The 25,719-nt window shown below is 42.2% G+C and overlaps 1 protein-coding gene across 12 annotated transcripts in view; it reads right to left on the reverse strand.

The window, feature by feature from the left end:
- The window catches only part of FGGY (FGGY carbohydrate kinase domain containing), a 409,967-nt gene that overhangs the window by 372,088 nt on the left and 12,160 nt on the right, over window positions 1–25,719 (reverse strand). For 11 of the 12 annotated variants that reach the window (XM_082357732.1, XM_082357725.1, XM_082357730.1 and 8 more), the window contains 2 exons: window positions 17,264–17,478; window positions 3,714–3,825 (listed from right to left, as the gene is read on the reverse strand). In XM_082357732.1, the coding sequence (XP_082213858.1) occupies window positions 3,714–3,825; window positions 17,264–17,464 (313 nt within the window). In that variant the 5' untranslated portion in view covers window positions 17,465–17,478. Of the gene's footprint in view, window positions 1–3,713; window positions 3,826–17,263; window positions 17,479–19,226; window positions 19,380–25,719 lie in introns of all 12 variants that reach the window. The other variant, XM_082357727.1, reaches the window with a different exon arrangement.

The raw sequence follows: 25,719 nt of genomic DNA on the forward strand, positions 1-25,719 counted from the left end.
CTGTGGGTATGTGGGCACACATTCGTAAACACACACACACACAATGTGGGTGTGTGGGTGTTGGGGGGGACAATATCTGCATTGCATCTTAAATATTGTATAGAATCTGTCTGCAGCTGCTTCAAGACAAAAACACCTGTTGCTAAACTTTCTATTGTAAAGACAGACGGATCAGCCGCTACTACCTCTACATGAAGAGGCTCTCAGAATGACACACTGAGCATTGTGTAGAATCAATTACTTTATTATATTTATTATGATTAATTAACAGTGTTCATTACAGACAACAACCTGGAAGTTAATCTTTTTTTCAGTGCCTGTAGAAAATCACAAATAAATGACTCCACTGAAAGTTCATTTCATCTTTTATTAAGCATCTGCTACATGCCAGGCACAGGGCTGGGTACCGGGATACCAAGAAGAATGTGCCACAGTCTCTGTCCTTACGGAACATGTGGGTAAGTGGAAAAACAGTCTGTATGGAGTGATGACTGCTGGGACAGAAGTCCTGGACATGGTACAGAGAGAAGGAAGAGCATAGAGAAGGCCCCAGTTAGCTGAGCCCGAGGCTGCACAGGGAGCTTCCAAGAGGCAAGAAAGCTTTAGGTTAATTCTGAAAATGACTGGCCATTGGATAAGCAGGTGAAGAAGGAGTGAGGGAGGAGGGGCTACACAATAGAAACAGCACGTGAAACCAACAGAGCACAGACCCATAAAGGCATCATATTTTAAGAGAACTGGAAATAATCTGGTAGAGCAGAATTTGGGTTACATAGTCAGTTTACCTTAGGGCAGATCATTTATCCCTGTACTCATTCAATTAATACTGTGAACATCTCACAGAAGGTGTTCCAGGGATACTTGAAGGAAATGACTGTGAATCAGAAAACCATCTAAATATTAGGTTTCTGTTACAGAGTAACCTAGGTAGTAACTTCCTCCCTGACCCTAAATTATCTCCCTTGGTTCCTCTCCCTCCCAAGAGCTACTGTGGCTGGAATGATTCACCCAGTCACGGTCTGAGCTAGGTGGGTTGCAGAGGTAGGAAGCACACAGCAATGGCACCTCTGTCCAACCCAGCACTGGTCTGATCTTGAAAAGGAAGAAAGACCAAATAAGAAAAGGCAAACAATGAAACTATGTTATCTTGTAGGTCAGTGTTCTCAAACTAGTGTACTTAATTTCCTTGGGATTTTTTTTTTCTTTTTCTTTTTCTTTTTGGTTACCATCTAAAGAAGGTAAGTTTTGCTGGTCTTATGGGTTTGGTTTTAATGGTGATGGTTAATTTCCTGACCCCACTCCCTGCTCTTCACAATTACTCCAATTAACCAATCAAGAATGGGTCATTATCAGGTAAGCAGAAGTCTTTAAAGACCCTCTTAATTCATCCTTAAAATTTGAATTTCATTTTCTAGTACAGGCTAATCCATTGCAGTTAAAATCTAACCTTAATAGAACCTGTTGAAAGGCAAGAAACTGGTGAGGGCACCTGCAGCTGGATGCATTTGATGAACGGGTACATTTTAACCTTTTAGGTGGAATACAATTTTTTCAACACTTATAATTCAGGTTGCAACCTAGGTAACACTTTTAATAGGAGAACTGTCAACAGGAGGCAATTCTCTCTACAATGAGAAAAAAGATGGCACCTGGGAGGGTGCTGGTATAAGCAGGTTTAACAAGGAACTCTTCCTTTACTTCAGATGTTCTTATTCCTAATGTTTTAGCTGTCCATTCATCTGCACCCAGTAATTCTCCACATATTAGAATTATCGAGAAAACTTTAAAAACACTGATGCCCTAGCCTCATCCCAAGCCAACTGAATACAAACCCTGGGGGTAAGGCTCATGAATTGGTAATCTTAAAAGATCTCCAGTTGATTCTAATATGCTACCAGAGTTAAAAACCATGTGTTTTAGCAGATTAGAAGGTACAGAGTCCTTGGAACTTAGGGCTCTTAACATCTAAAGTCCCATCCAAGATGAGAATTCCTCCCACAGCCTCCCTAATCAGACCATCACCTGACCGCTACTTAAAACAAGCCAACAAAGAAGTGCTGGCAGCCTCCCCAAGCAGCCCACTCCATGGCTGGAGAGGGCTTGCTGCTGTGAGCTGAGGTCTGTAGGTTCAGTCCCATTCCTTGGGTCTCTGCTCTCTGAAGTGGTCTAGACGGGGACTGCCCTGTCCTCCTGGGCCGGAACAATGCCAGCTGAGCCAGTGGTCAGCCACTGAGAACAAGGACCACTCATATTCGTCTCTGAAGCCCCAAGACTTCATCAGACAGGGATTGGCACACAGGGGGTGCTAGTAAATGTGGCATAAATAGAAAAAAATGTGTGTGTGTATGTGTGTGTGTAAAAGATGGTCACCATTACCACTGTGCTCTAATCATTCATCCATTTGCATACTTTTGCAGGGCATGTCATTTATAAAAATCACTGTTCCATGCATTAGGTCCATAGGAGTAAGTAAGACACATTCTCCTAACTTAAGGAATTCATAACCGGACTGAAGAAACTTTTCTGAGCATTCAGGCGTCTGGCTCTCACTTAATTCTCACAGCAAAGCTACTGTTTCATTATGCCCATTCTTTCAGAGGAGAAACCAAGCCATGGAGATGTTAAGTGACTCACTCAAGGTGTCAAAGCTCGGCAGCAGCAGGGCTAAGATCTGGGATTGCCTGACTCCAATGACAGGGTGTCCCAGCGTGCCCCAGTACCCACAGCCGCCAATTAAGAAAGGTGTTGCTACAGCAGTGTCCACTACTAAGGATTCTTTAATACAGCCTAGCCCAAAACATGCTTGTGATACCTACGTTGGCAACAACCGACTGAAAATGCAGAGAGTCACACTCCTTTTAGATGGAGCATGCAATTTCCAGTGCACCATAGTCTCCACTGCTCCCAAATGTCTGCCACTCATCAAGAGGTTAAATGTCAGTTGAAATTTATCTCTGCACATGTGCTGTTGTTTTTCTCAAATCTGGCGCACTATATTCATTTACATTACCTACCTGACTTTTGGGTTTGCAACCTCAGTGCTAGCACTACTGGCTAGAGTATCCCAAAAGGGACACATCCTCACCACCCATGAAAAATTTCTGACAGTGGATAAAAGTTGGCACTTACATTTGAAACAGCTCATTACAGTACTCATGAGTGTAATGAGAGAGTGCAATGAGAGTGTAATGAGAGTGTATTAGAACAACGTCATTAAATGGGAATGTCTTTGGTCTGGCTATTGAAAATAGAGAGACCATTTGTTTCCAGCTTTTGTGTGATATATGGTCCTGTCTGTCTTATTCTATTTTCTTTAAGTGAACTTGATTCATCCACTCAAATGAATGTGGTGGAGGAGCTTCATATGCAAAACAACTGCAGGCACAGACAACACTCCCTTCCTTGAAAAGGCCCAGACCACTTATCTGTTTCAAGGCTACTCACTCTGAGCTAATGATCCCATGTCCATCCTACATCAGATTTTCTACTGTGGCTCCTGTGCATTACGGAGCCAAGTCTCTTCCTAATCCACCTAATCCCAATGTCACCCCTCTCCTACTAACTGCTGCCCAAGCTTTAACCTCTAGGGACATGATTTCGGGGCTCCATGCTCCACCTGTAAATCTCACTAACAGTGATAACACTGATATCGTGCTCCACCTGGGCCCCAGCCAGTCTCCCACCACCAAGAAAAGAGAGAGAAATGGTCCTACCTTCATGATTCACTGGTAAAGGATGAAACTGCTTATCCAAAACAACCAGAGAACACGTGGCATCAAACCCAAGACCTCGAATTTGGTTTAAATCAATCCCTTGTACAACTTTCTGTTTTAAAAACAAATAAACAAAAACATAAATTAAAATACAGGCTTTTAAAAGACTGAAAACAGTTATGACTAGAAGGAAATGAATGGCAGAATAAAGTATTTACAACAGAAAACAAATAAAAGTTCAATATCACTAAAATATCAGAAGATCCTATAAATTAATTTAAAAGACAACCAATCTAATTGGAAACTAAGCAAAGGACATGACAAGTCACTTCATAAAATAAAAAGAAATAGTCAAAGAGTATATAAAAAGATTCCCAACTCCACTAAAATTAAATAAATGCAAATAAAAATACCCCAATCTTTGTTTTTCTTATTGGCAAAAATGTAAAAAATTAAGAGTATATAGTAGTGGCAAGACAGAGAGAAGTGGACCTTCTTTTACATTATTCTAACAGTGTGATAATTTAGTACAAATTTTAAAGAATATAGTATAGTATTTATTAAAATTAAAAAGTGTATAACTTTTGACCCAGCAATCCTACTCCTAGGAACCTATCTTAGTGAATTATTAGCATGAGTAAGTAAAATTACATATAAACAAAGGTTAACTGTTTAAGAATACACCTAAAAATTGGAAGAACTACTTTTATTAAATAAATTATGGTATACCTGTAAAACAGAATTTTCTACAGCCATTAAAAATGAAGAGGTAGAGAAGCATCTTCTGGGTGTGGTAGTATGAAGAGGTTGGCAAATCTTCTTAGCAAAATAAAAGCATAAAACTGGACAAAATCATCAAAAACAACCATTTTGGGGCTATGGAACTTGGCCGAAGCCACATAAGAAACTGAGAAACAGTCTTTCTTGAAAAATAAAATTGCACCTAAAACATTCCCACAAAACAACAACTCCAGGACCAGATGGACTCATTGGGAAGTTCTGTGAAACATTCAAGGAATAAACAATACCACTCCTATACAAATTTGTTTAGGATATAGTGAAGGAGAGAACATTTTCCAACATTTCATGGCCAATACTACCCTGATACCAAAGCCAAACAAAGATATCAAATTAAAAGGACACTGTAGACCAATAACTGCCATGAACATAAGTGTAAAAATCCTTAACAAAATATTAACAAACCAATATTGCAACATATAAAACATTATACACCATGACCATGTGGGGTTACCCCAGGAATGCAAGAGTCGTTTAATATCCATAAATCAGTTAATGTATAACATATACTAATAGAATAAAGCACAAATACCAAATGATCATCTCAACAGATGCAAAAGCAAATAAATAAATAAAAAATTAAAAACACTCAATAAACCAAGAAAGAAGGGACCTTCCACACCTGATAAACAGCATCTACAAAAACCTATAGTCAACATCATACTTTACAATAAAATGAATGATTCTTTCCAATTAAAAACAAAGCAAGGCTGTTCTCTTTCACCACTTCTATTCAACCTTGTACTGGTGGTTCTGGCCAATGCAATGAGGCAAGAAAAAGACAGTTAAAGCATACAGATAGGAAAGGAAGAAGTTAAAGTGTATTATTTTGTAGAAGACATAATCCCATATGCAGAAAATCCTTAGAAATTTATCAAAAAGAAAAATCTACCTGAACTAATAAGCAACCTTAGTAAGATCACAGGATACAAGATTAACATATAAAAATCAATTGCACTTCTATACACTAGCAACTAACATATCAAAATTGACATACAAAAATAATTCTGATCACAGTAGCATCAGAAAAACAAAATACTCAGGAATTAACTTATCAAAAGAAGTTCAAAACCTATACCCCAAAAACTACAAAACATTGCTACAAAAGAAACTACAAATTGGAGAAATATGCCATATTCATGAAATGGAAAATTCAACATTGCTGAGATGGCAATCTCAAATTAATCTACAGATTCTACACAACACCTATTAAAATCCCAGAAGGTTGTTTTTTAAGAAAATGACAAGCTGTTCCTAATTTATACAGAAATGTAAAGGACATAGAAAACACAGAAAAGTCTAACCACTTTTGAAAAGAAAGAACAAAGTTGTAGAACTTATGCTACCTGATTTCAAATTACAATATAATTACCATTACTAAGTCAGTGTGGCATTGGCATAAGGATAAATTTATACATCAATGGAACAGAATAGAAACATAAGAAATATACCCAAACTTGTATGATCAATTGATTTTTTATAAGGTGCCAAGACAATTCAACCAGGTAAGGACAGACTGTATGACAGTAGTACTAAAACAACTAAATGCCCATATGCAAAAAAAAAAAAGAACATATACTTTTTGACTTTTACCTTACACCATACACAAAAATTGACTCAAAAAATGTATCATATCCGCAAATGTAAGAATTAAAACTATAAAACTTACAGGAGAAAATCTTTATGACATGAGCTAGACAAAGATTTATTAAAAAGCAAGACTCATAAAAGAAAAATATAATAAATTTGACTTCATCAGAATTTTAAAATTTTTCTCTTTAAAAGAAACAGTAAGAAAATGAAAAGATAAGCTAAACATCGGGAGAAAACATTTGTAATTCATACACCTGATAACAGACATATATGGAATATATAAAGAACTCTTATAACTCAATAATAAGAGGATAAACAACCCAGTTACAAAATGGGCAGAAGATTTAAATATACACATCACCAAAGAAGACAAATGGCCAAAGCACACAAAAATATGCTCAACATCATTAGTGATTAAGGAAATGCATATTAAAATCACAAAGAGCTACTACTACACACCTACAATAACAGCTATAATAAAAAAGAGTGACAATACCAAGTGTTAGAAAATTATGGAGAAAGTGGAATCCTCGTACATTGCTGGTGGAAGTGTAAACTACAGCCATTTTGGGAAAGAAGTTTGGCACTTTATGAAACATAATTTACCACACAACTCAGCAATTTCACTCCTAGGTATCCACCCAGGAAAAATAAAAATGTATATCAACATAAAGACTTGTATGTGAATATTCACAGCAGCATTGTTCATAATACCCTAAAACTGTAAACAAATCAAATGTTCATCATGGTTTAACCAAATGTTGAAACCACGTGTGTTATATCCATACAACAGTATAATACTCAGCAAGAGTACTATCTGTGCAACCACAAGAATGAACCTTAAAAACATTATGCTAAGTGAAAGAAGTCAGACACAAAAGAAGCCATGTTGTATGATTCCATTTACGTGAAATTTCTAGAAAAGAATAACTATAAAGACAGAAAACAGTTATCTATGACTGGGGCTGGGGACTGACTACAAACAGGCATAAGGGAACTTTTGGGGGGTAACAGAACTATTCTAAAATTGAATTATGGTGATGATTGCACAAATGTGTAAATTTAATAAAATCACTTAATTATACATTTACAATGGATGATTTTATAGTATGTAAATTATACCCCAAGCTGTTAAATATTTTTTTACAAAGTTGAGCTATAAAAGACGAAATGGAAATACATCCATGATATATTAATAAGGTACAAAAAACCCAAAAAGAATATACAACAAACTGCTAATAATGGTTGCCTCTGAGAACAGAAATGACAGCTGGAGGAGATGGGAGATTTTTCACTTTGTCATGTAATTTTTTAAGCTGGAGAATAACAGACTTATTGATTAATTCTATTTTTAAATTTTTGTTTCTATGGTTTCCTTTTGTGAAAAAGCATGAGTGATCATACTCATTAACGTTTCCTGCCAACTTAAAACATGACAACAACCTTTTAAATACCACAAAAGTCAACTCAAATGTGTCCATCACCATTTAAAATGCACAAGTCTTCTTTTTTCCTGTTTTGGAATGTTGGACTTGTCATTTAGGATTCTGTTTCTTACTATTTAACGGGTTCCTCAAATAAGAACTACACATAATTATTACAGATTTTTCAACACAGAAAAGCATTAATTTTTTTCAAATAATAACAACAATAAATTATAAAATGCCACCATATATTGAGCACCTATTGAGTGCCAGGTACTTACAAGCATCATCTTATTTAATCCTTACAAAGCCCACTGAGGAAACATTTAGTATTTCCATTTCTTAAAAAAATAAGTGGAAGACTGGGGAGGGAAGGGAACAGCAAGCGGGCTCCAAAGATTGAGAATTTGAACTTAATCCTGTCGTACAGCCAGTCGATGGCAGAGCCAGAATTCAAACTCAGAGCCTGTGTTCTTCCTACTCCGCCACTGCCTGCCTGCCCAAGAGACCCACCCTGCAGAGAGGGCATGTGCTCTGTGCAAGAACATCGCTAGTGAGCCATCTGGGATGCCTGGCAATTCCTTTGCCCCACATCACCAGGTGAATGCCCTGTACACCTTTACTACACTGATCCATCAAGACTTAGAGGAATGTGAGCCGCAAACCCAAGTCCCTGTCAGCATGGCCTCATGACAATGACCCACAAAGACCTGGTTTCAGATCCTAGCTCTGTCACTCTGGCTATGTGACCCAGGGCATGTTACACAATTCCAGCCATTCTAATCACCCCCTTGCCTTGCTGGATCATGTCTCTGTAGCATTTATAAGCATGGCCTCCTCTACCTGGAATGTCCTTCCAACTTGGCTTGGAAATCACTGGGTAGTGGCTAAGATCAATGGTACTGGGTGCAGACTCCCTGAGTTCGAAACCTGGCTCTGCCACCGACTAGTCATGTGACTTTGGGAAGCCAGAAAACCAGTTTCCTTGGTTACACAAAGCTATTACTTAGACCTACATCTCCTAATGATGTTATGAGAATTCAGCAAAATAAGGTGTGATTAGCCCAACATCTGGCATTTGGTGCACAATAAGTAGCAGCCATTATTTGAGGAAATTAGCTGCCTCCAATCTTCTTTGAACTCATGGAGCATCAATCTATCAATCAACAAGCCAGCCCTAACTTCTACCTGTCTTGCAGCCCTATTGGTCTCTGTGCCCAGACAGTGCACGCCTGACTTGGACAAGCCCACCCCACATAGGCCTGCAATTAGTCAAGAGAGGAACTGGGAGGGAACATGTAGAAGATGCAATAAAACTCAATACCACAAGGCAGCTTTGGAGTAGAAACAAGCATGGGCTACAGTGTCAAAAGAGCCACCTTCTGGTTCCAACTCCACCACTTCCGGATCAGGTAATCTTGCACTAATCTCATCACCTTTCTGAGCCTCAGGTTCCTGAGAGAGAGAGAACTCCTAGGTAAGGATCAAGAGCGTCAATTAGTTTGAAAGTGCTCTGGAACCGATAAACCTTTGTAGGAAATATGAAGGATGGAAAACTCACTCGATGCCTTACTAATTGTGTTCATGGAATCTTTCTGATGTATGAAGCATAGCATGCTCTGTGTGTCATGTAAGCACATATAAAATGACAGGATAAACAACTGAAAAGACTGGATAAACTCAAATCCTCCTAAGAATTACGGTGGGAGCGACTTTCCAGTAGAAGAAAAGAAAATATTCTCTACAATCTACTTTATGAATCCCCTCGAAGACCTACAGAGTTCTATATTCTAACCATGGCCTTTCAGCCTCAAAAGTGCAGTGTCTCCATCTCTAAAACGGAAACCTATCACAAGGAACTGGAGGAATAATTGTGACATGCATTTAAACCTGATTTGGTTAGGCAGCCACTGTCATTTCCCCAGCCTTATATGGAAATGCCTTATGACCATGCTCATCGTGCTTATCATGAGGACCCCCTCCACTCCCCAACCCCACCCCCTTCTAAACCATCTCAGAGAGATGGCTGTCAGGGTCACACTACCCAGAAGGCCCCTGGGACTTGACCTGCTGACCTGAGGATTCTTTTTTATACGCTCATTAATGGAAGAAGAAAGCAGGCTAGTAAACTCACCCCAACAGCTTGGCATCAAGGGAATTTCCTAGGCTAGAGAGAAAGCACATTGCTCTGCTAAAGAATTTCCAGAGAAGGAGACTTCTGCAACTTCATTCGGTAACCTGGTCCATGTCTCACAACTGTCAACTCGTAGCTATGGGGCAGCAAACAAATGTTTGGGGAAGGGATTGTGCATCGCTTTGTTCTGACTGTGGGAACCAGTTCAATTCTGCATGTGTTTTAAATCAGCAGGCTGTGCCATATTGGGTGGGGAGACAGCGTTCCTCAGAAATCTTCCAAACTGAGAACTGGAGGGTCAGAGGCATACCTGGTTTTATCTTTAGCTGTATTTGGAGCAAGGGTCAAAGCCTGGGGCCTCACGGAATCCAGCTTGCAGTAGAGTTCTGTGTGGCTGGTACTGTATTCTTTTGAATCTTGATTTGAATGCCTTTGTCAGCTTTGGGGGTGTGCATGAGGTTATGAAATCCCCAGTTCCCTCAGGCCCATCACTCCCTGTTGCCTACACAATTCAATTACTCATTCAGTCAATCAGCAAATACAATCAAGCCCCTTCTAAGGTCATGCTGTGCACACTTCTGGGCATTTGGGAAACAATGGAAAGCAAAATATTTTTTTTAATTCCTCACTGTTTTGGAGGTTACGTTGTAAGGATATACAACAGACTATAAACCGAAAAAATTATATAGTGTATGTACAATATACTAGAAAGTGATGTCAGGGGGATCAGGAATGCCGGAGAAGGGGAAGGTAGTTGCTGAGAAAATGAGATTTGAGGAAACACCTGTAGGACCCGAGGAGCTGACCCTGTAGAAAACTGCAGAAAAAGTGTTTCAGGCAGGAGACCAGCCAGTGCAAAGGCCCTGAGGTGGGAATAACAACAAGGCTAATACAGCTTGTGTGGGGTGTATGTTACCTGCAAGGCCCCTGGAGGCCTTCAGTTTTACAAAATCTACTCTAGTGACCAGTAAAATGAACAAATCCAGTCCTGGTCCATTACCTACACAGCATCCTAGCTCAGGTGTGGTACTGTCCCTTGAACATAAGGTAGAGAGATAGAGGCCAAACACTGCCATTTATGTCAGTGACACCAACATTCCTCCAAGAACAGAAACTCTGAAACTGCCTCTACCTCCTCCCTTTCCATCGTCACCAGGTCCTGTTAGATCTTCCTTCCAAAGTCTCTCAGTCTTGCGCTGCCTCTTTATTCCTCGGCCAACATCCTAACCCAGCCCTTCATTTATTAAAGAGATAGTATTAACCACCTACATGTGCCACCATAGAGGACACATGCTCAACAAGACAGACATAGCCCCAGGCCTCCCAGACCTTATGGTTCAAACAAATCTCAGCTTCCAGAACTTCATTAGAAGAAGGAAATTGCCTCCTAACTGGCATCCTTGAATTTAGTTTCTGTTCCTCCAAGCCATCCTGAATCTGTTGCTGGTCAGTCTGAAACCCAGGATGATTCTAGAAGAGCTCCCAAGTGGCCTCAGAACCAGCCACCCCAGGTATGCCCCCATCACCAATTCCAGCTCCCCTTCCTCCTCCTACTGGAAACCACCTGCTCCAGCCGGGGTTGACTCTAACTTTTCCACCTAAGCGCTTCCGTCCGTAATATTCCTCCTGAACAGACACTCTTAGTGTTCTCAAGTCTCACTTTTAACCCTACATCCTTCCTCAAGCTTTCTTCATTGATTGGGAGTAGGGAGGTCCCAATGTCTTGAGTCATTCATTCTTTTTACATTTCCAGGGTCTACTATACGTTAGGACCTGGGTGAGCAAACTATAGTTCCTACCCTCCTGCGGTACAAAATCTAGTAGAAAAGACAGCTATTAATCCACAAATGGGAATTATTTTATTTTACTTCATTTATTTTGTTATGTTATTACTTGATTATAGAATGATTTTACTATTTGATATTAATCAAAAAATGAATGATTGGGCTTCCCTGGTGGCGCGGTGGTTGAGAGTCTGCCTGCCAATGCAGGGGACGCGGGTTCGAGCCCTGGTCTGGGAAGATCCCACATGCCACGGAGCGGCTGGGCCCGTGAGCCACAGCTGCTGAGCCTGCGCGTCTGGAGCCTGTGCTCCGCAACAAGAGAGGCCAACGCACTGCGATGACGAGTGGCCCCCGCTCGCCGCAACTAGAGAAAGCCCTCGCACAGAAACGAAGACCCAACACAGCCATGAACAGATAAATAAATAATAAATAAAATTAAATTAAAAAAAAAAAAATGAATGATTCACAAACCATGTGAAGTTCTATGAAGAAAAAGTACGAGAGATGTGAAAACACTGAGTAAAATAGGACTTAGTTGGGAGGTAACATTGGGCGAGAAAAGGCTTCCTCCTTGAACAACTGCCTTTTGAACTAAGATCCAGCGCAGCACTACCCAAGGGACCTTCTGCAGTGATGGACATGTTCTGTATCCGTGCTGTCCAGCACAGCAGCCACCAGCCACACGTGGCTGCCGAGCCCTTGAAGCGTGGCTACTGCAATGGAGGAACCAAATTTTAAACTCTATTTAATTTTAACTAAATTTAAACGGTGACATGTGGCTAGTGACTGCTGTATCGGACAGTATGGATCTAAGGATGAAGAGGAGTGAACTATGTCAGCAGAAGGCAGGAAGAGTGTGCAGAAAGAAGAAAGAATGTGTGCAAAAGTCCGGCCAGAGGACAGGGGGAGCAGTGCATGTGTGGGATTATGACAGAAGGAGAATATGGGTGGAAGGCAGAGCTGAGAGAAGCAACATGAGATGAGCCAAGAGCAGGCTGAAACCAAACCACACAGCGCCTACAGGCCATGTTAAGGATTCTGAGTTATATCCAGGCAGTAGTATGGGGCTACAGAAGAGCTGTAAGCAAAAGAGGGACCTGATCAAGTTAGCATTAACATATATCTATCATTCCAGCTCAAGAAGGAGCACAATTGGAGAGGGGAAGGGCATAGACATAGATGAGGAGGTCAGTTACATTCCAATGTTAATCCAGACAAAAGATGAAGGTATGTGGTGTTGGAGATGGAGGGAATACAGAGATCTGGCCTGAGTTCAGGCTTATCACCCACTTCCTGGGTGACTTAGGGAAAGTCACTTAACTCTCTGGATCTCAGTATTTCTTTTCAATTTAACATGGGAATAACAACCCCTCCCCTACCTACCTTGTATGACAATCAAATGGATAGGAACGTACTTGGTAAACCATAAAGGTTCTATAAATATAGGAGGTTGACATGATTGCTCAGTCCCACATGGGTGACTCCCTCTTCTGCTCCTTCTCTCTCCAACCATTACTCATACAGCTGGTACAATTTAGAACAAAATGGTATTTCGTTGGCTTCATGGGTATTATTTTTTTCCATGCAACTGAACTATTTCATCCTTAGGGGCAGAGAACTTGTTGTAGCCCTCGCTCCCATATATAATCTAGTGCTTAGCAAACAGCATAGCACATAGTAGGTGCTCAATAAATATTTGCAGACTAATGACACTTGACAAATACCTGCTGGCTGAATGATACCTCCAGCTTATCTTCTTCCTAATGGAAGCTGTTACTAGACACTACCTTGCAACGTTCTTGCCTTGTTGAGGTGATTAAGATTTGCGGCTCCAAAAAGGGATATAAGCCCTTAAAATCAAGGATGACATAAGCTCTAGGACTTGTGTGTTTCCATAGAAATCTTTAGATGTGTGGGCATCAACCCAATAAAGACTTGACAATTTCAGGGGCAGTGGTGAGTAGAACAGAGAAGAGGATTTGGAGCCATCTCAGTAGGGGTCTAGGTCTGTCTCTAATACTCATTAGTTTCAGAGCCTCAATATCCTCACGTGTCAAATAGGAAGTATGGCAAGCTATGTCATAGAGTTATTGCAACATTTGAACAAGATGAGGGATGTCAGAATGTTTTTTGTTCGCTTGTTTTTAGCTCTGAGTAACATTAATTCAGCAACCATTTACTGAGCATCAAATTTGTGCCAAGCAATGTGTTAGATGCTGTGGACACAGAGATGACACTCTCCAAGAGTTCAGCTCATGGTTAAAACAAGTCACCAATTAAAACACAATCTGGTAAGGACCAGATAATGATACAGGTGAAGACGTGCGCTCTGGGGCAGCAGAGAGGGGTTTCTCACCCTCTTTCTTCTGAGGTTGTCAAGGGCGGGCAGGGACTGTCAGCGGTCAACCAGGAAGGGTCCCAGGGGGAAGTAATGCTTAAGCTTACCTTAAAAGGTACCCAGGAGCTGGGCAGGTTAAAAAAAAAGGTAAGAGAAGAGCATGCCAGATAATGAAAACAACAGATACTTCACTCATTCACGTACTCAACAGACATGAATGGGGCACATTACAAGTGAGGAACTCTAAGGAAATACAGATAAACAAGATATGACCCCTGCTCGGGGGGCACACATTTTCCACATAAGCAGACAGCTGGGTAAAGGCACTTGTAATTCAGAATGCTTAATATAACAATCAGGATAAGCTCAAAGTTCTCCATTCAGTGCCAAGTTAAAAAAAAAATTCAGGTAGCTTAATACGATTTCGAAGATGCGGGCATGTGGAATAAGATGAGGCTGAAGAGAGGGACAAAAAAAGAGCAAGAGGGAGACAGCAGCAGCCCAACCCCTGACTTTGGGTGGTTACTTTACCTCTTAACAGCTCATTTCTTCCAGCTCTAAAACAGAGTTCATAATAAATTGGTGAAGCCACTATGGAAAACAGTATGGAGGTTCTTAAAAAAACTAAAGATAGAGCTACCATATGATCCAGCAATCCCACTCTTGGGCATATATCAGAGAAAAACATGGTTCGAAAGGATACATGCACCCCAATGTTCACTGCAGCATTATTTACAATAGCCAAGACATGGAAGCAACCTACATGACCATCAACAGAGGAATGGATAAAGAAGATGTGGTACATATATACAATGGAATATTACTCAGCCATAAAAGAGAATGAAATGATGCCATTTGCAGCAACACGGATGGACCTAGAGATTATCATACTAAGTGAACTAAGCCAGACAGAGGACAAATATCATATAATATTGCTTGTATGTGGAATCTAAAAAAAAAAAAAAAAAAAAGATACAAAATAGAACTAGACCTACAAACACAGAAAACAAACTTACGGATACCAAAAGGAAAAGGGTAGGGGGATAAATTAGGAGTTTGGGATTAACATGGGCACACTATTATATATAAAACAGATAACCAACAAGGACCTACTGTATAGCACAAGGAACTCTACTCAATATTTTTTAATAACCAATAAGACAAAAGAATCTGAAAAAAATAGTACACCTGAAAATAACACAACATTGTAAATCAACTATATTTCAGTTTTTTTTTTTTTAAAAAAAAGAGGCTGTTGTGTGGATAAAATGAAGTGATTGGTATGAAGTGTTCAGCATGGTACCTGGAACATAACCAGTGCCCAAGAAATGTGAGCTGCCATCATCATCATCATACTGTTACTGTTGTTCTTATTGTTTTTATTAACTTGACTAAGGGGAAAGCGTCTCAGGCAATGTGAGCAACTTAGGGAAAAGGAAGCAGTAAGTACAGCTGCTCTCAAACTCTTGACTTCCTTAAGTCCTTGAGAAAGACAAGACAGGTCGGGATGCATTTTATGTCACCCCTTGCCCCGGCCCATTGCTTCTCAAAATCTTACATGGAAAGAACCCTAACGACAAAAGGAGTGAATATTCCCATGAGGTGCCTCCCTTACTGACATTGACTTCTCAGTATTTCATCTCAGAAGTTCACTCTCCTCCAGAATCTACTCATTTCTGTTATTGTCATCGTCATCGCCATAGGAATCATAGCGCTTACTCATTTCCAGGCACTGTTACGACATTTTATATGCATTAACTCATTTAATCCTCACAACGACCCAATGCAGATAGGTACAGTCATCATTCCATTTTACAGATGATGAAACTCAAGCAAGACACCATAAGTAACTTGTCCAAGATGACAAGCTAATAAATGTTGAAACTGGGATGTCAATCCAGGCAGTCTGGCTCCAGAATCTGTGCTCTCTGGTGTGTTACCACTCTAATATAAACAAGCTTCCCTCCTTCAACCTCACATAGCAATACAGCTGTGAGTAGATGTGTCATGTTTATCATATGGCTTCTGACATGCGGCCACATGGCCATACCCCATGTGAGGGGAACAGCCTAAGACCCAATAGCTTTATCCAGGTTTGCTACAGAGAGACATCCTCACTAAGGACAAATGCCCAGAGCGCTCACGTGGCTAACGGGGCTCAAGCAGATGAAGAGGTGGCTGCCACCGGGAAATGATTAAAAATCCAACATTAAACCAAGTTGTACTTAGAGGAGACCTGTTTTAAAGTAGCTTTTCATCAGGGGATTATATTTTCTTCTTGACAATTTCCTGAATGGCGAGAAAGGCTATATGTTGGAAGAACAAAGGAGACCCAAGGGCAAAGAGTAGAAGATTCTCACCAACGCGGGGGCTGGGACGGGGCGGGGGGCGGGGAGGGAGGAGGAAAATTAAACAGGCAGAAGAGAAGATGTGCCCCCCTTTTATTCCTATATAATGCTCCAGTGCCTCCCACCCCGACCTTCTCTCCCTGCCTTCTTCTCCGGGGGCACTAACATCAGCCCAGAGCTCATTAAAGTTTAAACAGACTGATCAATACGGACAGAATGGTGAATTGTCCATCTGCAAATTACCAAGCCCTTCATGAATATTTAAGGAACTAAACTAGGAACAGCGAGAAGAGAGAACCCAGGACTTTATTTTTCCCTCTGGAAAAAACTACAAAAGCATCTCTGTCGTTCCTGATCACCAGGATATAAAACCAGTCGAGTGAAACTAAAAGGGAACAATTCTCATCCAGCATCACTCCTGTTCCCAAGCCAGCAAGCTGACCGCAAACCAAGGCCACTCAAGATAAACGTCTACCTGGCACAACTCAGAGATGCACTAGGCTTGCCTGACTTCCTTCCTTTCTCAGAACCCACCGTGTTCTCAGGCCACTGTGGCTTTGCACATGCAGTTCCCTCTGAACAAAATGAGGTTCCCCTCATTTGTCCACTTGGAAGGCAGGACAGTCCAGTGACTAAGGGTGCAGCACTGGAGTCAGATTGCCTTTCTTACTTACTAACTGCCTTTGTTTCCTCCTCAGTAAAATGAAGGTACCTTTATAGGGTCGTTGTGAGGATCCGACTACATAATGCATGTTAACACGTTTTACACAGCACTGGGCACACCTGAGGGCACAGTAGAGGTCATCTACGGTTATCAGTGACATCTTCACATTCGGTCACATCTGACTGAATCCTCTGTCTACATGTTCTGCATCCTCCATCCTGTCTACCTGGAGCCCCTCAGTGTTGGCCCCTTCCTCAGCTCTAGCCACAGTCACTTTGCTCCCAGCACCTATCACGTTACATCCCAGCTGTCTGTTGGTCTCTGCCATAGACCATGAGCTCCCTAAAGGCAAAGCCTGTGTCTAAAGTTACCCCGACGTTGTCCCTGGCACCAGATGGACACACTACACACACTCAGCAGGTGGGAGCAGGGGAACACGCGTGAGAACGCGAGAGTTGAGGCCATACCTTTGTGACGATGCAGCATGCAGCCCAGATGTCCTCGGAGGACTGCTCGTGGTGGTTGAACTGAGGCTCCCAGTGGTTGATTGGCTGGTCTGCGAAAGCCAAGAGGGTGCCCCTCTGGTCCACCAGAGCTGCACGGACACTGCCTGTCCCCACGTCCACACCCACGTAGTAGCTCCCGAGTTCCTGATCTCCGCCGGGCATTGCCGTCCCTCCACCTGCGGGGATCAAGGGCAAAACCACGTGAAGACCAAGTGGGTCTGCAAAGCCAAGCATGGGACAACTTGAAAGTGGAAATGAAGGGATGCGGCTGATGAACTGGTAGCCATTGATTATTTATTCATCCAACAAAACGTTCATTGCTGCCAGGGTGCTAACAGGCACTGAGCTAGGTAGTGGGTAAACAGACAGGCATGACCTCAGACATGGAGTTTCTGTTCTTGGAAGGGAGTCAGATGGTGAGCATTTACGAACTGCATTAATTATTCAAGCAAAGTCGTGACACTGGGTGAAAAGTGCTATGAGGATAAATAAAGGGTTATAGAGCTGAGAATCTGGAGGCAATAAATATGCATTTTCGTCTCACTGAATTTGAATCGCAACAAGGACAATGCCCATGGCGCTGAAAAGGAACCTCATCTGCCCAGTCGGCCATTCATTCAAAAAACTATCTACTGAGCGCCTATTATGTGCCAACAAGCACTGTAAAAAGTACATACAGCCCCTCTACTCACTATGACTCTACAAGGTGAGACTATTTTTTACTTCCAGTTTTATTGAGATATAATTGACATAGAGCACCGTATAAGTTTAAGGTGTACAGCATGATGATTTGGCTTTCATACATTAAGAAGTGATTATCACAATAAGCTTAGTGAATATTCATCATCTCATAGAGATATAAAAGTAAAGAAACAGAAAAACAAATTTGTGTGGTGAGGTATCTTAGGATTTACTCTCTTAACTTTCATATATAAATACAGGAGTGTTCATTCTATTTATCACGTTGTACATTATATTCCTAGTATTTAGTTATCTTACAACCGGAAGTTTGTACCTTTTGACTGCCTTCATCCAATTCCCCTCTCCCCCTGAAGGTGAGTATAGTTAAAAATCTATTTTACAGGTGACTAAGATGAGACGCCAAGAGATATGTAACATTTCTCTTAATGCTAGGTCCACACACTTAAGACCAGTAAATGCACATTGATGCATTTTATACTGATGGGCAAATAGGTCTCTGAGAAGTTAAGAGATTTAGCCAGCACCACTCAAGAGCAGCCTGGACCCAAAGTCCCACATCTGTCTCGTGTCCCTTCCTTTCCTTCTTAGCAGCTTGCGATACAGGTTTGGAGAAGAGGTAAATATACTGCAGCCGTGTCAGGAAGTGACTGGGAATTGGGAAGGAGCCTCGAGGGAGACAGGATCAGGAACTTGTTAGACAATCTGTTTTCTTTACAGACCCCTTGTGAGTTACAAGGAAATCTGACCAGAGAACACTCAGGAATTCCTTGGCCTTCACTGCCGCTCCGAGTCCCTCTGGTCAGATTAGCCCCCACGACACAGACATCTCACAGAGGCTTTCATTTTCCAGACTGGCCTTTTAAAGAATAAGAACAAGCCCCCAAGATACCCATGCTGGTGAACATGCTACAACTCCCCAGGTGAGCTCGGGGCGGCCTCAGCGCCCAGAGTCTAATTTCAACCGCAGCAGCGTTCTGCACCCTTCCACTTCAAAAAGGTAATGTTTCCTTGGCAAGGTCACACCTGGGAATTCTAAAATGAAGTCAGCCAGCAGATGTTCCATTAAAGCTTCCTGGATATTTATCCCAGTCAAAAACAGCTTCATTAAGAGTGATAGCTTCTGACTTGATCACGAAGATTTCCCAAAGCTGTGTGGCCCCCCTTTGGTTCACGGGCAGGTGTAGAGGCCAATGGGGAATCTGTAGTTAAGAACATGTGCTACCTTCATCTGAGCTCCAGAGAACAACTCTCAGGCTCCAGCCTTAATGCCTTCTCATCTCCTCGCCCGGATGACCAGTGGCACCAGTTTTCAAACCATGCATTCCTTCAAGCATCCGAAAGGGATATCTTTCCTTCAAGCCATTACTCGGAAAAGCTGAAATAAAACAGATCAAAGCAGAGCTGCTCTGTTTGAAGCAAAGATCACCCTTGCCTGGCCCTCTACCCGCCCCCCAGCAATCGCTCTGCTGGCTCCTTCCTCAGGACTCAGGACGGCTGAAAACCATTGGCTGAGGCCCTCTGCACGGCGTCCCAGGCCCTCCTGTAGCTGCCCTCTGCCTGCTGTCCAGCCACGTCTACCTCAGTCCTGCCCATTCTCACACCAAGCTCCAGACACCCTGAACCCCTCGCAGGACCGCAGGTGTACCGCACTGCTGCAGGACTGTCTCCACTTCATACTTCTCTTCCCTTCCTACTTCCTTCCTCTCTTGTGTGCCTGCTGACTTTCATTTTACGATCCAGCTCAACCACCACCTCTTCAGGAAAGACTTCCTTGCCTCTCTCCATGCCCTGGTGCCACCAGAGTCCTGTGTCCCTACTTTCTTTTCAAACTTTTTAAAAACCGCTCTGTGAATTTTTTGTTTCTGTGTCCGTCTCCCTTACTGGCCTGAACCTGAAGAAAGGAACTGATTGATTTCTGGATCTCCAGCTCCTACAGTTTCTATATCCCCAAACCAGTACAGTGTCTGGTACATAACTGGTTTTCAATAAATGTTTACGGAATGAACACCTAAATCAGTGAATCCATAGAAAACAAGAATCAACAGGTTCATGCTTTAATGCTTTAATAGTTTGGATTCCTAGGTTTGTACTTATCTGCACTAGTGTTTTTCCTTGATTCTAATCTCTGTATGCTTCATCCATCCAATTAACAAATGTTTATTGGATGCTTACAACTACATTTTATTAATTCGAAGACACTCATTTTTTTCACATTTAGCTTCTTCAAAATTAGTGACTCAGCAATCAATGGCATCTTACAACTAATCAGTAGCATGTTCTTTCCTTCTTAGTGGTATATGAAATAATGATGCAATGATGCATCTTGCAATCAATGACTGATATTCAAAGAAATGCAGATTGTGCCAGGCACCAGGCACCCTGCTAAGAGCTGAGGATACAGTGAAGGACGAAATAGGACAGTGCCATGGCTCAGATCTTCCTCGGTTTCTTTATCTGCAAAGAGGAGGAAGACTGACCAGGCTAGCTGTTCCACCTCCCCGAACTGACCACATACACATCCTCTTGCTGTACTCGGGATTCCTTCTCTTAGCTTCCCACTGTCACCACTTGGAAGGGCCCAGGGATGCTGCTCCCCAACCCTGATCCTGACAGGCCAACAACTCTCTGTCCTTGGCTAGAACTTTCCAAGATTATTCTAAACACTGGAGGGAGAAACAAGGGGAAAAATACAGGAAATGAAGAATCTATACAAACATTCTGGATTACACAGACCTGGCCAGCCATCATCCAGGCTTCTCTGTACTCCTGCCAGCGCCAGTGACAAAAGGATCCCCCAGGGGGCTGGCCCAGCTCTTCAGGCCTGGCTCCCTCACTTTTGACTGTCTTCCTCTACAAGGAATTCCTCATCTTACCACCCACTACCCAGACATCCTGATTTACTTCCAATAAAATCCAAAGAGGCAGATTTCCACTCTGCAGCTGACTCAGGGCTTCCCCCAGCTCTGGGTTTTGGACCCATCTCTTGGCTAAACAGGAAAGAGCCCATCCTTTGGGAGAACACACACACACACACACACACACACACACACACACACACACACTTGCATGGAGAGTGGAGCTTTGCCATTAGACATTAACTCCAGTGCTGTCTGGACCACAGCTGTATCCCCAGTGCCAGCCCAGTGCCTGGCACATAGCACGAACTCACTAAGTCTCTGAGACTCAGTGGACACCTTTAAAACCTATCTTTAGGGAAATAATAAAAGGTACAAATTTACTGTGTATCTGATGCTTTGCTAAGCAGCTTGCTTACATTCTTAATCCACTTTTTATCCTGACATCAACCCCTGAAGATAATTACTGTTATCATCCCCATTTTACTGATGAGGAAAACGAGTCCTAGACTAGTTAATAACTTGCTCCAGTGTGTCATATAACTCGCAAGTGATGGAGTTGAGAGCAATCTCATTCCCTCTGGCTCCCAAATCCCTAACCATTCTCAGGATGATATACTGGCTGATACCCTCCATTTAGTAAATGCCCATTTGCCAAGGACTCTGCTAGGTATTCCTGCCTACTCTGTCTACAACTGGCTAACTCAGAACTCAGGCTGCCCACCTTCAGAGACTGACCCTTCCTCAACACCAGGTGGCCTCTCTCTGGCAAACTACCTACTTCTAGACCATTTAACTGAGACATCAGTTGGGAAGAGAGTCAAACCCACGGGAACAAGGGCATCATACCCTCCCTGCACTGTTCGCACAGACCTCCCAGTTCATGTTTTTGTAAGAAATAGATCCTAATTAAATATTTCAAGTTCACCATGTTTCCCATTACTATAGTTTTAAGTGATCTCTTTATGATTGTTTCCACACCTGGACCCTGAAAGAAGGGAAACAAAGAAGTTCAAGCCCTTAGGCAGCTTCCCTGAAACTCAACCCTGTGAGTTATAAAAACTCTGCCAGAGGAGTTTCTGCAACTCAGATTCTTTGTCTCCCCTTTCTGTGCCCTTTGTTCCTGGGTCATAGGTACTCTCTGCTGTGTCCTAGACTCCAAACTGTATTCCAGTTCCTCTTGGCCTCAAAGAAATAAAGTAACTGAAAAATGGAAAACATTATTCCCTTTTCCAATTTGTTTTTTTAAAAAAGGATTAGGATCCTCCCACATGCCTGGCACTTTTATACATTTGTTCATATCTTCTGACTGAAACCCAGTCAAGCTGGTAACCCTATCACCATTTTATACCTTGGTGGGATGGGGAAATTTGCCCTGAGTACCACAAACAGTAAACAACAGCAGCACCTGCATTTGAACCCTGGCCTCTTAAGGCAGTAATTAGGGCTCTTTCCACATACCAACCTAAAAGTGAAAACCAAATCCTTCAAAATCTTCTTCAATATCAACAACAAAGGCAGCAACAACTAGCATTTATTAAGCTCTGCTCTGCAAATCGCCCACCCGATTTTGTGATTTCACTTCACCTTTGTAACAACCCCGTGTGGTTGGCACTATGAGCCCATTTTCCAGCTTAGGAGATTGAGGTTCTCAGCAATAAAGCTATTTAACGTCATAGAGCACAAAACCAGAGGAGCTGGGACTCCAGGCCAGGACGGTATGGCTCCAGAGCCCAATGGATGAATGCTGAGAGTCAGAACATTAGTTCCAATTCATTCATTTCAGTCAAAGATAAATTCTCTAAAAAGAAAAACAACTAATAGGGAATATAGGGAGGCTGGTCAGACAGAGAAATAAGGACATAGATTGTGAAGGCCAAGAGAAAAGAAAAGCTACAGGGAGAAATTCAAGCTGGCTGCACACACGTCCCGAGCCTTACCTAACTTTTCAGTCTACAGGAGGCTCCGAAGGGCAGAAACAGCCTCCCAGCCAAGTCCCCAGCGCAGACTGGACTGGCTTTTGGCCCCTGTTCACGATCAAAAGACTGCTCTTATGATAAATATTTATGCAGCTTATTAAATAATAGCCTTTACAAATATTATTAGAAATGTGCCACAGAAAACCACAGGCTTCATGGCTGATTCTTTAACAAACATGCAAGCTGCTCAAAGGCAGCGTGAGAAAAGGAAAGAGGGTCACAGACACGGGAGGTTGTTCTCTGCACAACTATCCCAGAGATTCTAAGGGGTCATGCTCAGCTGTTCTCTGCACAACTATCCCAGAGATTCTAAGGGGTCATGCTCAAATACCGGAGCTGAAAACCAACCTTTGGGAATTGTTCTCTTGTATTTTCCTCCTTGTCTTCCCCTAAGCGACCAAAGACCAGTAACAATGTTTCCTAAGACTACAAGGCTCCAAAGTGGACGAGCTTACCTGCAGTCCTATTTCTTAAAGGGCTACTCCTCCAGGGCTGACTTGGAAACAGTGTCTGCAAATACAGCGTCCCAGGGACCTGGGAGGGAGCTCAACATCCTCTCTTGACTTTGATCTTTGGCCTTGGCTGGGAGCTCAAGTACACGAGACCCACACAATTTTTTTTTTTATTTAGTTATATTGCAATCAGGGGGTTGGGAGGTTTGGGAAGAAAAAGATAAGCAATGAGTATGCTGGTCAACTTTAGTCTCCTTGACAGAAGGAACTAAATACCACTTCAAACAACTCGCACATGCTCTACGATGGAGAGAAAGTTCGGGATGGGGAGGAAAGCGCTAATCTGGCAATAATATCTGGTTCTCCACTGGCTTTACCAAAAATACACATGGGAGAAAAAGTACAGCTTCTTGACAGGTACTTCTCTTAAAGTGAAAGGCTGTCTCCTGAAGCTCCAATCTCATTGTATTCTTTGAACAATTAACTAGGATTGTATAACCGAAGTGCCCAGCACAGCGCCTGATATATGGTACGTGCTCAGTAAATGGCAGCAACTATTAGGACTATTAACATGTGCCAACCTTCCCTTTCACCATCAAATCACCTCTGGACATCTGCAATAACTTAATATGCATGATCTATACCTAGGTATTCTCACCTTGTCTAACAGCTCAAATTCCAGTAAACAAATGTTAAGTGCTTTCTCTGTGCCAGGACACTAGGAATAGGAAGCTGAAAAATATATCATTTCTGATTTTAAAGAGCTGACAATTTAATGTAAGAAGCTGATTTTTGAAAGTCAAATAGTGATGCCTCAAGTTATGCCTTGTTGATGTACTTCAAGCTCAACCTAATGCACCTGGTAATATTACACATGGCAGTAAGGTGTCTCCAGATTGCCACCAGAATCTTAGCTATACTCTTGTAGCCAAGCATCTTATTCCAACTCCACCTTTCTCTGCAGAATACAGAAACGTTAGTTGGTAAAAGAAGTACCAGTTTATTGTTTTCATCACCGTTCCAATCACTGGATCAGAAACCCAGTATTTTTCAGGATGTTGAGGATCTTCATGCTTGGGACTGAGCCCATTTTTAAAGACAAATACGAGGTGACTGGAGGAGGGATATGGTATTAAATCAGACAGAAGAACGGCTGGCTGTCCTTTTAAATTCAAAGATGGATTCCAACAGGCAGAAAAGGCAAAACTCACCAAATCCTCATGCCTGCCTCACAATGTGGCAGCCACAGGGATCAATTCTGAGGCAGTCCTGGATGGTGGCCAAAACCCACCACCCTCCAAGAGCCACACAGGCAACAGCACGACAGCTGACGCAAAGAAAACACAAACCCCAATCATGCTGAGGCCAAATGCACAGTATAGGCCCTAACAAAATCATGGATGGAAAATCTGACACATCAAATGACATCCCCAAACTCCAAAAACAAACATCACCTCAAAGCAAATTAAACTTTGAGTCTCCCATGTCCCCTTCCATAAAACCTTGCTTATGCTCTCTTCTCTTCAATACTTGTGAGCCAATAAAGCAGCTCCTGACTTGTTAAAATGCCTTCCAAGCCCTTTAATAGCCCTACCAAGCTATTCTCTTTGCAGAGAAAGGGAGAGGGGGGCCCACATTTATGACACGCACCCTTCCCCCATTTACAGGGGAGGACACTCAAATCCTGAGAGGAGCGATACCCAGTGGATGGTCACGACGCTTGGAGAGGAAGAAGGCTGTACTCAAATTCAGGTTTGTATAAGCCAGAGCAGGACTCTTATCCATCCCTGAAATGACCTGGCTTTCCTTCCCTAACCAAGCTGCTTTCATCCTGGACACACTCAGAACACAATTACAAGTCTGTTCATCCTGTGAAAACTTCTCACTCAACCATCAGAAACGCCCCCTCCATGCTCTGATTAATAACAACCACCTATGTCACTATAAATGCTACTGTGAGAAACATTAGATATTAACTGAGAATGTTCTGCCCCCTACTTCCTTCTACCTGGAGACAAGCACAGCATGTGTCATGCAGTAATAGGGGAATTCCTGGGCTGTGAGGGAGGGAGAAATTATTAATGTATAAAATAGTCAAATACCTTTTGAAATAAAAAGCCTCTAAAAATTCTCTGTCCCTGGAGAGTTCTAGAAGCACCATCAGCAAGCCTCTCTTGTGTATGAAGCACTGCACCCCTTCCCAGGTCAATCATCCTCCTTGACCCAGAGCCCCATTCCCACAGATATATGCACGGAGGGGAGAAGAAAGATGGGGTCTATCTTTCACAAACCCAATTCACAGCCTGAGTTCACTAAAAGCCAAAGCCTGAATCTGATAGCCTCTTACTCTCATGCCAGGACCCTGGAAGCAGAAAAGTGGCAGAACAGACACAGAGAGAGCCAGGGCTGGTGTCCTGATTCTAAATGCA

Source organism: Balaenoptera borealis (assembly GCF_965194805.1).
Source record: "Balaenoptera borealis genome assembly, chromosome: 1".
NCBI lineage: Eukaryota > Metazoa > Chordata > Mammalia > Artiodactyla > Balaenopteridae > Balaenoptera > Balaenoptera borealis.